We start from the raw sequence: 14,048 nt of genomic DNA, 5'->3' as shown, positions 1-14,048 counted from the left end.
ATCTAAAGTAATGAAATCTGCATCAATATAAGGGTAGACAGTAATATACTAAACTAAAAAGCATTTGGTAATAACACTAGAGAGTCAAATTACCTTGTGCTTTCTTTCATGTATCCTAAATACACAATCTCTATACTCTTCCTGTGTGACAAGGACAGACAACACAAATAATCTGACTACTTCATGTTTCAAACTCTGGTTGTCATGTGCTCTACTTTTTTTCATGTCACTATCTCAGACTGACTTTCCTTTGACAACACACACAAACTATAACCAAAATAGAAACCACTATTCCTGGTTAGCCTTATGACAAAAAACCCCAGTAATATAATTCAGTGGGTGTGGCGAAGATGGTCCAATGCAGATCTGGCTAAAGAGGAAGACTTTTCCATACTTGATGGAAAGACTCCTATTAACTTGTGGTCACTTTTCTTCTAGGAATTTAGATGGAAAGCAGGGAACTAGCTAGACTTTCACAGTTCTCAATACAAAAAGCATGAAGCTGGTCAGTCTCAAGATGTCTATGAACACCATGACAATAGAGGAGGTTTCAAACTATGAAGAAGATTATTTCAGAAAACTTATCAGGAATAAGTAGTGAGAATGTAATGGGCTCAAAAAATACCCCAAAATCATCAATAAAGAAGAAGACTGGGAATAAGGCAACTTCTAAGCAGATTAACCAGGAATTAGCTTCCCAAAGACAGAAAGAAAAATGAATAAGAATTGCTTCATCTTACTTCTAGTTTCTTACTATGTTACTCTAGGTGGTCTTACTTTGGGCAACTTAACATAAGCGTTTGCTTTGTGTTAATTGAGTCTACTGGCTAACTCTTAAGGATACCATTGGGAGAATAGTTTCACAGAATATCTTTTAGCACCTTTCAGAGTAATCACTTCCTTGAGCATCAAATCAAAAGTTCTGTATGCACCATTCTGGTACCAGGTGGGGAGAAAAAGGACAGCGTTGAAGGGGTACGAAGTTGTAAGGAAAGCTTCCCTGGTAAATAGATGCATGTAAGGTTAATGGAAAATAAGATCTTCTCTGTCCACTAATAGAGCTCACATGGAGCTCTGGTTCAGAGCCTATTAGGCTCTGAGTCACAGGGTTCCCACACCTTTTCAATTAAGTGCTGATTTCCCAGCTTCTCTGCACTAAGCCAATCAAGTGCCCAGACTTTGATTGGAAGCAGAATGTATTGTATTTCTTGGAGGGAAAAGTGTTGGCAGAGAAAGAAACAAGCAGAGAGAAAAACAAGCTAAGAGAAGAACTAGCCTAGGGGAACTTGCTTGCAATGTTGGTGCTCCCTGAATGGATGATGAGTGCCTTACTAAATCTTGCCTTCTGGTATTGCAATAGGGTTGTTTCAAATAAACATTTTGATTTTGTCTTAGAGGAGAAGAGTTTATTATATTTTGAAGAGAAGCCCTGGGAATATATATGCATAGCTGCTGTGAGTATCAAATTGATGTTACAGTGCTGTATAAACATTAATAATTATCATGTAAAAACTAAAGAAATTAATAGCATGTACAGATAAAATTTTGTCATTTGAGGTGCCTTGGTGAATTGCCTTACAACTGATAATGTCTCCTTCTACTACTGCTCTTCAATCCTTACCCACCTCCCCCAAATACCCAATTTATTTGGGACACAGTGTACTGGATTAATCATTTATTAGACATTTGCAGGCAAGAGTCTTGCCTGTGATAAGGAAGAGCAGGGAGGGGAATGGCATCTCCCTGGAGAAGAGTAGAGAAAGCCAGTAGGAATTTTCATCATCCATAGTGATAATTCTTCGGAGGAAGTAGGACTGATTTGCAGAAACACAGGAATGTTTCATCCTTGGAATTCCTGTGAGACATCACAAAATGACTTAGGAACTGGAAGTAAGAGGTAGAACTTGCAACAAAGATGAAAAATTGACATCCTGGAGGTAATTTTGACCCATAAGAAGGTAGGTAGGGAACTATAGACTTCAGGAGATTTAATAATATTATCTGAGGTGAGTGGGAAACCTACTGTGAATGGAATTTGATGAGGATGAAAAGCATCCTGATAAAAATCTTTATTTCTATTATACTTAGGCTAGGAAACAAACAAAAATCCTCCCTCAATTAGATGAATGCATTTAATAGATTAGACTGAATGGATAGCAAATCTAGATGGTCATTCCAATCACCATCCCAAAACCTCACCCAGATACTCACCCCATTTCCTAACACTGAGATCCCTTCACATCCTTCTCCCAAATCCTTGGTTTGATCCCTTTCATTCTCTTCCCTCCAAGCCCCATTTCTCTGACCATTCTACATCCTCATATTAACCTCATAGATATCAACTTTTGGCAGATAGAGAAAGGGGCAAGGAACAGCATTTAAAAAGACTTCAGGAAAAAGAGAATGTGAATCACCTTCATTCCCCCACCTGAAGTATTTGCTTTACCTGAAAATGTCAGGATGACCAAGGAGAAGTTAAACTGAAGATTCTAATAGTACCAAAATTCAATAGAGTATCAGAAGCTGATCTACCATATATGCATGTATCTATACATGTGGTTGAAGACCAGAGCAACCTGATGTGGTTTTCTGAAGAAATATGACTCTTGGGAGGCAGAGCCAAGATAGTGGAATAGAAAGACGCACATACGCTAGCTCCGAACCCACAGCGCATAAAATATCTGTAAAAAAGATTCTGGAGCAACAAATTCTGGAGCAGCAGAGGCCACATAACAATGGAGAGGACGAGATTTCTGTTCCAGAGAGACCTGACCCGAAAGGTCCGTTGCGCCCTGGACTGGGAGCGGAGCCCAGCTCTGCTGTGGCCCCGGCACGAAGAGGAGCAGATCTGAGCAGGCTTCAGGGACAGAATTTCCAGCAGCTGCGCACGTCCCTCCACCCACAGGTGACAAGGGTCGGTGAGAAGGTCTCTTTGGCTGGTCGAGAGGGGAGTGGGGTGTCCCCGTGGCTCGGACCCCCTTGGAAGGCAGCAGTGGAGGCAGCAGTGGACAGGGGCTCTCCAAGCAGGCAGGAGCCTGGATCCATTGTTGAAGGTCTCTGCATAAACCCCCTGAGGGAACTGAGGCCATGAGGCGGCCCTGCCCCCCACCTGAGCACCTGAACTTAATCTCACACTGAATAGCTGCCCTGCCCCCACCCAAAGCCCTGAGGCTAGGAAGCAGCATTTGAATCTCAGACCCCAAGTGCTAGCTGGGAGGATCTGGAGGCCAAGTGGGTGTGAAGAGATTGTTCAGAAGTCAAGTCACTGGCTGGGAAAATGCCCAGAAAAGGGGAAAAAAATAAGACTATAGAAGGTTACTTTCTTGGTGAAGAGGTATTTCCTCCCTTCCTTTCTGATGAGGAAGAACAATGCTTACCATCAGGGAGAGACATAAAAGTCAAGGCTTCTGTATCCCAGCCCACCCAATGGGCTCAGGCCATGGAAGAGCTCAAAAAGGATTTTGAAAATCAAGTTAGAGAGGTGGAGGAAAAACTGGGAAGAGAAATGAGACAGATGCAAAAAAAGCATGAAAAGCAGGTCAGCACCCTGCTAAAGGAGACCCAAAAAAATGCTGAAGAAAATAACACCTTGAAAAATAGGCTAACTCAACTTGCAAAAGAAGTTCAAAAAGCCAGTGAGGAGAAGAATGTTTTCAAAAGCAGAATTAGCCAAATGGAAAAGGAGATTCAAAAGCTCACTGGAGAAAATAGTTCTTTCAAAATAAGAATGGAACAGATGGAGGCCAATGACTTTATGAGAAACCAAGAAATCACAAAACAAAACCAAAAGAATGAAAAAATGGAAGATAATGTGACATATCTCACTGGAAAAACAACTGACCTGGAAAATAGATGCAGGAGAGACAATTTAAAAATTATGGGACTACCTGAAAGCCACAATCAAAAAAAGAGCCTAGACATCATCTTTCATGAAATTATCAAGGAAAAATGCCCTGATATTCTAGAACCAGAGGGCAAAATCGATATTGAAAGAATCCACCAATCACCACCAGAAAGAGATCCAAAAAGAGAAATTCCTAGGAACATTGTGGACAAATTCCAGAGTTCTCAGGTCAAGGAGAAAATATTTCAAGCAGTTAGAAAGAAACAATTCAAGCACTGTGGAAATACAATCAGGTTAACACAAGATCTACCAGCTTCTACATTAAGGGATCGAAGGGCATGGAATAGGATATTCCAGAAGTCAAAGGAACTAGGACTAAACCCAAGAATCACCTACCAAGCAAAACTGAGTATAATACTTCAGGGGAAAAATTGGTCTTTCAATGAAATAGAGGACTTTTAAGCATTCTTGATGAAAAGACCAGAGCTGAAAACAAAATTTGACTTTCAAACATAGGAATGAAGAGAAGCATGAAAAGGTGAACAGCAAAGAGAAGTCATAAGGGACTTAGAAAAGTTGAACTGTTTATATTCCTACATGGAAAGACAATATTTGTAACTTTTGAAACTCTTCAGTATCTGGGTACTAGGTGGGATTACACACAGACACATGCACATGCACATGCACACACACATAGAGACAGAGTGCACAGAGTGAATTGAAGAGGATGGGATCATATCTTAAAAAAATGAAATCAAGCAGCGAGAGAGAAATATATTGGGAGGAGAAAGGGAGAAATGGAATGGGGCAAATTAGCTCTCATAAAAGAGGCAAGCAAAAGACTTTTTAGTGGAGGGAAAAAGAGGGGAGGTGAGAGAAAAACATGAAGTTTACTCTCATCGCAATCCACTAAAGGAAGGAATAAAATGCACACTCATTTTGGTATGAAAACCTATCTTACAATACAGGAAAGTGGGAGATAAGGGGATAAGCAGGGTTGGGGGGAGGATGGAAGGGAGGGCATGGGGAGGAGGGAGCAATTTGAGGTCGAAACTCATGGGGAGGGACAAGATCAAAAGAGAGAATAGAAGTAATGGGGGACAGGACAGGATGGAGGGAAATATAGTTAGTCTTATACAACATGACTATTATGAAAATCATTTGCAAAACTACACAGATTTGGCCTACATTGAATTGCTTGCCTTCCAAAGGGAAGGGGTGGGGAGGGAGGGAGGAAGAGAAGTTGGAACTCAAAGTTTTAGGAACAACTGTCGAGTACTGCTCTTGCCAGTAGGAAATAAGAAATACAGGTAAAGAGGTATAGAAAGTTATTTGGCCTTATAGGACAAAAGAGAAGATGGGGATAAGGGAGGAGAGGGATGATAGAAGAGAGAGCAGATTGATGATAGGGGCAATTAGAATGCTCCGTGTTTTGGGGTGGGGGGAGGGGACAAAAGGAGAGAAAATTTGGAACCCAAAATTTTGTTAAAATGAATGTTAAAAGTTAAATAAATAAATTAAAAAAGAAAAAAAAAAGAAATATGACTCCCAGGCAATAATCCCATAGATTAAGATTACAAACCTTCATGACTGTCTGAAGATTCTTATTTAAGATTCTCACATCTATCTGTAGAGACAAAGCAGAATATCAATGATTTTTAGATATGAATCTTTCTCAGAGTTTTTTGTCACTATCTCACAGGTAAGTGCACTAAGATCATCTGGGTGAGGGCAAAGGGAATCAAAATGGGCCTGTTTCCATTCTATGAAATTGTCTCCTCTCAGTCTCACAGGGAAAATGGGGAATTAGAGCCGGTACTGGACGGAACTTACCAGCCTTGGACACATCTATAATTTGATTCTTCTTAATTCCAAATCTTTCACATATTTTCTCAAATTTCCTCTTTGTTTGATTTGGTAGATTCGGAGTTCGGCCTGTAGTTAGGATGAAAGTTAGGATGGTTGCTAAGTCTCTCTCACTAATCACTTTCAAGATTACACAGAAAAAAACTAGATGAATGTGGAGTTCAGAATACAAAGGAAGAGGACTTTGATTTGAGAGACTTTGGGAATTGGAACGATCATGCACCCCAGGATTTGTTACCCCTGTTATTAAAGGAGGAAAAAGGATTCCCTGTTGATTATCAGTAAGTCAATTAACAAGCATTAAGTACCTACCATGTACCAAGTACTTTGTGAGGCATTAGTGATACAAAGACAATGGAGAGGTAGCTCTATCTCTCAAAGAGTTTATAATCTACTGGAAAGAAATATCTTCACAAATAAATAAATGCAACTGTGACCCCCTGGAGTTATAATGCCTAAACATCTATTCTATAAGAAATACGAAAATAAATTTTTATTGGGAGAAAGGAACTAGAGAATCCAGGGTGTGGAGGTGAACCTGTAGGGGAACCTAACATGGGCAACCTACAGTCATCTCAGAAACTGAGAAAAACAGGAGTTATGAAGAGCAAATCTGGGATGTCAGGGCCAGTGATACAACAATGAAGAGAAAGATGAGATTAGGATCACATTGCTGAAACCATTAAGATTCCCAAGACTTGAAGTCCTGATTATTCATCTCCCTTCTTCACATTCAGTCAATCTCTCCCAAGGATGACTATATCCTTCCCAAAGTTTATTTCTATCTCTTAGAAGATTTGCTCTTTCTGCTTACCTGGATTTAAAATTTGATTTTAGGATAAACATGACTTACCATTCCATTGTTAGTCTATATCTGTCATTCAGTGAGTACAGCCCAAAATGGCAAAAATAAGGCACCCAGGAGGGAAGAGATATAGATTTAATGACTCAGTATTAGGCCAGAAGCCTCCCCATTCACATTTTCTTTACTAATCAGAGGCTTGGGGTGAACAACAGATAATAATTAATTTCAAATTTACCATTTTTCAGAGCAGAGAGAAAGAAAGATTTATATTGGGACCTCTCTCTGTCTCTCACTGTCTGTCTCTGCCTCTTAGTCTCTCTCTCTCTCTCTCTCTCTCTCTCTCTCTCTCTCTCTCTCTCTCTCTCTCTCTTCCTCTCTCTCTCTCTTCCTCTCTCTCTCTCTTCCTCTCTCTCTCTCTCTCTCTCTCTCTCTCTCTCTCTCTCTCTCTCTCTCTCTCTCTCTCTCTCTCTCTCTCTCTCTCTCTCCCCCCTGGCTCTTACAAACTTTGAATTCTACTTAAGGTTCAAAGTAGCCCTCAGAAGTTACTGAAGGAAGTTCAACATGGACAGTTTGCTGTATTGGGAAGCTTTTACTTTCCCCCTGATCTCAGGCATTTAAATGGTAGTGAGAGACAGTTTGGCTCACCCTCAAAGCTACAATGCTACAACTAGTTTTCCTTTAGTACTCTTATCATGAAAAAGAAAAGATGAATAGTATTAGTACAGGATTATAGAATACATACCATAGAGTTCTCCCCAAACTGTCACCTCTCCATCTTTGGTATTATACAAGATAAACATCAAATGGTTAGAGTCCATACTTTGGATGGTGAAAACGTTTTCTCCATCATCTGTGAAGTATTCAAAAAGTCAAGTCAGAATTTTGAAACTACAGGAACAAAGCTAAAGAGTTGAGACTTATTTGTATTTAAGCTTCATGTAGAGGTCTTTCTCAGTGTTTCCTGAAAACTTCAGTTCCATCATAAGTTCTGCCATTCCAACCAAACTGCGGTTTGTTTGTTTTTTTGACAGACCTATACTTTTTTTCAATATTCCTCTTATTTTCCTCTGGAATCACAAAATGTCAGAAATGGAAGGAATTTTGGAAACCATCTAGTCCAAGCACCTCATTTTATAGATGGGGAAACTGAGACCAAAGGAGGACAAAACACTTGTGCAAGACTACGTAGTGAGTTAGTTTCTATTTCAACCACATAATGGCTAATTGGATCTCTAGAGCTTTGTAAGGAGGAAATGAGAAGACCAAAGGGTCTGATCTAGGCTTTGCACAATACAGTTACAATGAAATTAACACAGGGAAGTGGAGAGATACACTGCAAAAAGGCATTTTTGCATAGTTTCTGACCACTGTCCACTTCTTTGTTAATCTCTGGGTGCATTAATTCATTTCAGAATAATACTGAAAGACATTGGTATACTCATTTATACTTACATTGCACGTGCATTTCACCATCTTTTCCTGGGTAAGCATTCACAGAAAACTGAATGCATTTACCATTTTCCCTGGAAATAAAAATTAGAATTACAAGAACATCTCATTTTTGCAAAGAAAATTTTACTAGGAAATATCTTGTTGAATTTGTTTTATTCATTATAATTTCATCTGCAAAATGCATACGTTTTATGTCTTACAATAATTTTATAAACAATGTTGAATCTAAGGTGACTTCTAACGTCTCTGAAAGGATGAAACTGATGTCATTATTTCAAAAAATTGTTGTATATTATTTTTAAAAAATTCAGTCTTTTGAAAATCTAGTATCTCTGGAGCAGTAGATACGATGATATAAAATTAGAAGAGTATTGGATTATAAAGAAGTAGTAGTTCTGCATGAAAATATTTTGGGATAATCACTGGGCATTCCATAAATCAACTGAAACTGGATCTCATTTAAAATCATGGTTCTTCCCCTTACTGCCTGTATGACCTTGAGAAAGCTATTCTTTTTATTTTTCTGAGAATTAAGGATCTCATCTGCAAAACAGAGATATTTATATTCTGTCTTACCTCATAAACTCATGTTGAAGAAAGTTATAACTTCTTCACACGGAAAGTACTTTATAAAATATGAACTTTTAAATTGTATTTTATACTCACAACATCTCAGAGAAAAACAAAAATTGTCCAAATTTAATCAATATAACTGAAATAATCTGAACTATTTAATATTCATTTTTTACAGACAGAAAAGTAGAGCAGGAAAAAAAGAAAGGACAAGAAATAATCAGAATTTGGTACACATGAAAATATAAATTACCTGTAAAAGAACTTTGTATTTGACAGAAATTTCTGGGAAAACAAGAAAGTGTTCTCATAGAAATTAGATTTAAGACAATATTGTGCTATAAAATTTATACCATAACTCAAAAAGATATATGGTTGAATATTAAAGGTCATAAAAAAGCAGAAAATTATATTAAACTGCCTTCATGAATATACCTAGGAGGACATTTTCTACTAAATGAAATTGAAAATATTTTGCTTGAATAAAATAAAATAAGTAGGATGAGAAAGGAAGCAGGCAGCAGGGAAGAAAAAATCTTTGAATCAAATTATCTAAGTCTAAAATACTCAAAATATGTAGGAAACTAATAGTAACATATGAGACACAAAGCGTTTTCCTAATAGAAAAATAGTTGAAGGATATAATAATAATATTTATAAAGTGTTTATTATGTGCCAAATACTGTGTTGAGTACTTTACATAGATTGCTTCATTTGATCATCATAGCAACTGTGAGAAATAGATGCTATTATTATTATTATTACCATTTTACAGATAAGGAAACTGATGTAAACAGTGGTGAAATGACTTGACTAGCATCATACAGCTAGTAGTGTCTGAGGCCAAATTTACACTCAGGTCTTCCTGACTCTAGTCCCAGTACTCTATCTAATGAGGTACCTAGATGACTTGAGTGTAAATATAAGCAAAAATAATCAGAAAAAAATGACAAACTGTTAACAACTAAAGGGAAGAATGTTCCCCATCACTAATAATGTGAGAAATGCAAATTTAAAAAAAACTCTGAGGATTTACCTCTTACTTAGCAAATTGACAAATATGACAAGAATAGGAATAGTCTATTTTACAAGGTCTGGACAAAGAGCAAATGCATTATTTTTGGAGTTGCAAATTTGTCCAATTGGTTTGGAAAACCATTTAATATGATGTTAAGAAAAGGACTAAAATGTCCATGTCCTCTGGACCAGAGTTCCCAAAGATAACCATACATCTCAAGGAAGTCCATGACAAAAGAAAAACACTTTCTTAGGAAAAATATTGATAGTACTTCTTGGAGGAGGAAAGAATTGCAAGCAAAGTTGATGCCCATCAAATGGGGAATGACTGGATAAGTTACTGCAAATGTGTGAGTTAAGTGAGAATTTTTCTTCCCTCTCTTTCATTCTGCTTTCTATCATTTTAGCAGAGGGGCCTTAGGTAGGTATCCCCTTTCTACTAAGAAATGGAGACTGGTGACCCAGGGAGGTTAGGAACAGAAAAGAAATCATCCCCAGGGGATGATTCAAAAGATCCAAGCTTCATGTAAAAATACTTTTAATCAGTACTGCCCCTTACCACTGCACCCAAGGTTCAAGTATGTGTATAGCCATTAATTTCTTCTTCCTTGAACATTTGTCCTTAAAGTTCATGAAAACAACCACATCCTGGGAACTTCATCAGTAATTGATTTCTGGCTCAGTCTGTGTGAATTAAAGATCTCAGAACTATTACCCGGACTGAGGTAGAGCCAAGATGGCAGAGTAGAAAGACACACATACTCTAGCTCTTCCCACAGCCCATAAAATACCTGTGAAGAATGACTCTCAACAAATTCTAGAGCAGCAGAAGTTACAGAACAATGGAATGAAGGAGATCTCCAGCCCAGGGTGACCTGGAAAGCTGATGGGAAAGGTCTGTCACACCAGAGGCAGAGCAGAGCACAGCCCAGCCTTGGCCATGTGGCACTGGAAGGCTCAGGACCAGAGCAGGCTTAGGGAGAGGAATCCCCAGCAGCAGCAGAGGTTCCTAGACCCCTCAACCCACAGGCAACAACAACACTTCAAAGGTCAGTGAGAGGGCTTTTTCAGCTGGGTGATAAGGGAGCAGAGTCTCCCCCTAGCTCCGGCCCCAGGGGGTGGCAGAGCCAGCAACAGCAGCAGCTGGGAGCAGTAACTACAGTTACTGACCCAAGCAGCAGCCAGTTTCCATTGTTGAATTACTTGCCTTCCCAGTGGGGTTGGGTGGGGAGGAATAAAGGAAGAGATGTTGGAACTCAAAGTTTTAGGAACAAATGTTGAGAATTGTTTTTGCATACAACTGGGAAATAAGAAATACAGGTAATGGGGTATAGAAATTTATCTTGCCCTACAGGACAAAAGAGAAGCTGGGGATAAGGGGAGGGAGGGGGTGTTAGAAGGAAGGGAAGATTGGTGGAAGGGTTAATCAGTATGTTTGGTGTTTTGGGGAGAGGAGAGAGATGGGGAGAAAATTTGGAATACAAAATTTTGTGGAAATGAATGTTGTAAACTTAAAGTAAATAAATAAATTTTGAAAAAAGTGTTTGAGGTCAAAATTGAACTCAGGTCCCAGTGTTGTGTCTATTGTGTCACTTAGCTGCTCTAGGAAGCTCTCAAAAGTGTTTAGAGATGAACAGGAAGACTTCAGAGATGCTTCAAAAGACTTATGTGAACTGATGCTGAGTGAAAGGAAGAGAACCAGGAAAACTTTGTACACAGCAACAACTACAGTGTGCGAGGAATTTTTCTGTTAGACTTAGTCCTTCATAGCAATGCAAGAATTTTAAAACTTCCCAATGGATTTTTGAAGCAAAAAACTTTCCACATGCAGAGAAAGAACTATGGAACTGGATCACAGAATAAAGCAGACCATTTTCTTTTGTGTTAAAAAAAAACAAAACTATTACCCAGATTTTTGTCCCCATTTCCATAACCACCAACTAACACAGCTAGCACTTACCTCCTGAAGTATGCTGCGGTGAGAACACCATCTTGTTCAGTGATATTTTTGACAAACTTTCTGAAGCTACCTCCTTCCTCAATCTTAAATGTCACATTTGAGGCCAGTCCAACAGTGAACCATGTTCCAGTAATCTATGAGAAAGAATTTTGATGAGAATTGAAAAAAGACACCTCTGGTCACACAGGCCCAAAATTTTTGTATGCTGGGAAGGATTATAGTCCAAATCCCTTCTTTTACAAGTGAGGAAACTGAAGCCTGAATGGTGAATTATATCTTTACCCTAATTCTACCTGGTTTTCACATTGTCTTCACAGTATAGCAGAAAGTTAATGAGACTAGGAGTCTCTTATTCTAACTCATTCTGTGACTTTGGGCAAATTATTTAAACTTTGAAGGCCCTGGTTTGCTCATTTCTCCAAATTGCATTGGCACTGTGTGGTTCATGGCATTATTCTAGTCACAGCATTATATTCCTTTCCTCTTGGTATGTATTTTGGACTTAGATATGATTGATAATTTCTTCAATTATTTGGGGATAAGTGAGAGAGATTGCCACAAGAACACACAAGATCTCAACTGGGGTCCTAACAGTAATTCTCCCTTATTACTAATGAAACACTTGTGTTCATTCTGTGACTCTAATCACTCATGGTCCTTGGAGACACGCTTTTCTTCTTCTCTACCTGAATATGAGATAATACTCAATCAGAGAATTCATGTAGCATCAAATCCTGGCACATGCACAGAACAAAAGCCTTCTAGCTACCATCTGAGTCTTTACAGCAAAACTGGTTTAAATGGCGGGTTGCAGAAAAGGAGACGGTGGGATTTATCATCTCATTTCCTATTGCAATCAGAAGCAGAAATCCTAGATTTCACTTGCAGTAGTTTTTCTTTAAGAATGGAGTCTCAGGAGTTCAACATCTTAGAGAAAGAAAATTCATATATAACCCAGTGAAACACTTCATTTTTCAGATACAGAATTTATTCTATGATCTGTATTATGATGAATGAGAATCTGGGGCTTTTTTATTCTAGTTATATAAAAGAAATAGGGCATGGGCACACACTTATGTGTAATTTCATATTATTGGCCAACAGCGCAACTATTGGGGTGGTTAGTTTTGAGTGAGAAGACAGAAATGCACATTTTTTCCTTTTAGCTGCAAGTCCTACTTTTCTCTGTTCTTCCCAAAGAGGTTGTTTTACTTTCCAGTTACCCTCACCCCTTTTCCAGACAACTCTATCAACCTGTTTCTACTCTTACTCACTTACCTTTGGTGAGTCTTGTGCATTGTTATTGAGACCCTGGAGGCCACACACCAGGGCCAGCCCCACAATCAGCAATAGAATCTTCATTTTCTGAAGGGTTTATCTCTGATGCTTCAGTAGCACCTGAATGTGTGAGGATTCTGATGAACTCTCAGACTCTCTGGTCAGCTGCCTTTATACCTCATTCTAGGATAGAGTTCCTGATGATGTGGCACTAAGGGGACTTAATCCTTCAAAGAATACTTTATTCAGTCACTAACCAATGAGTAACTGCTAACCAAAGGCCCCAAGGACAGAATATTAAAGTATTTTTTGACAATAAAAATTTGACAGTTCTGAAATATAAATTTCCAAGATCAACAGCCAGCGTTGGGTTGAGCCAGCTTCTTCAGATAAGCTCTGTGTCTATCCTGAGAACAGAAAACGCAGTTTGTATGTTTTTTGTCCTTGTGTCAGTCAGGCAATTAACTTCTCAGAAAGGATTACACTGAGTTCCCCATTTTAAAAAGTGTTGAAACTTGCCAAAAAAAGCACCTAAGGTACACGAATCTTGTCTAAGTGTGGGAAAAATGTCCAAATGAAGAAATTTTTTTCATCACTGTCTCATAGCTTTCTGTCTAGTTGCAGAAATTCAAGAAACATTTATTAAGTATCTATTGCTTGCAAAATACAATTCTAGGCACTGGCCAAACTGAAATGTTTGGATGTAATCTCCTTTGTGGACAATAAAACATACTAAGGACATTCTTTTATTTCTTTGGTCTTTTTCTTTGAATTTAAGGGTATAAAGTGCTCCCAGAGATGAAACTCACTCTACCAGTATAACTCATAGATACACTTTGGTTTCACATCACAAAAACGTAACCATTTTCCAATGTATCCATCTCCTCCATCTCCCCACCCCATTGCCACCATGGGAGCCATCCCTCATATTGAGGACCAATACCTATTATGTTCCACTCATAGAAGCCCACTTCTCCAAAGAAATCAGGAGTTCCCTTTACATAAATTCTTTACAGACAAATTTGATTATTGTAATTTTGTAACATTTAGTTTCCTTTTGTTATTCTTTCCATTTACAGAGTTTTACCTATTATGTAAATTATTTGTCTAGATTCTCATTGCTTCACTTTCTGTTCACGGCTTTCAGGTATTCCAATGATTCTTAAATGATTTCTCCTTGATTTATATTCTAGGTCAGCTCTTTTTCTTGTCAGATATTTCATAGTTTCATCTACTATTCTGTCTTTTGCTTT

At 38.4% G+C, this 14,048-nt stretch overlaps 1 protein-coding gene across 1 annotated transcript; it reads right to left on the bottom strand.

Moving 5' to 3' along the window:
• Positions 1 to 1,660: 1,660 nt before the first annotated feature.
• On the bottom strand, positions 1,661 to 13,708 carry LOC140519702 (major urinary protein-like). Its single transcript, XM_072633010.1, has 7 exons — positions 12,796 to 13,708; positions 11,518 to 11,651; positions 7,968 to 8,038; positions 7,258 to 7,365; positions 5,678 to 5,779; positions 5,427 to 5,471; positions 1,661 to 1,855 (listed from the first exon to the last, which is right to left on the bottom strand). Exons 1-6 carry the CDS (start codon positions 12,877 to 12,879, stop codon positions 5,449 to 5,451), a joined length of 522 nt encoding a protein of 173 aa, XP_072489111.1. The 5' UTR covers positions 12,880 to 13,708; the 3' UTR covers positions 1,661 to 1,855; positions 5,427 to 5,448.
• Positions 13,709 to 14,048: the final 340 nt, after the last annotated feature.

This window comes from Notamacropus eugenii, chromosome 1, assembly GCF_028372415.1.
Source record: "Notamacropus eugenii isolate mMacEug1 chromosome 1, mMacEug1.pri_v2, whole genome shotgun sequence".
Classification (NCBI taxonomy): Eukaryota; Metazoa; Chordata; class Mammalia; order Diprotodontia; family Macropodidae; genus Notamacropus; species Notamacropus eugenii.
This window is presented reverse-complemented; position numbering and strand designations above follow the sequence as displayed.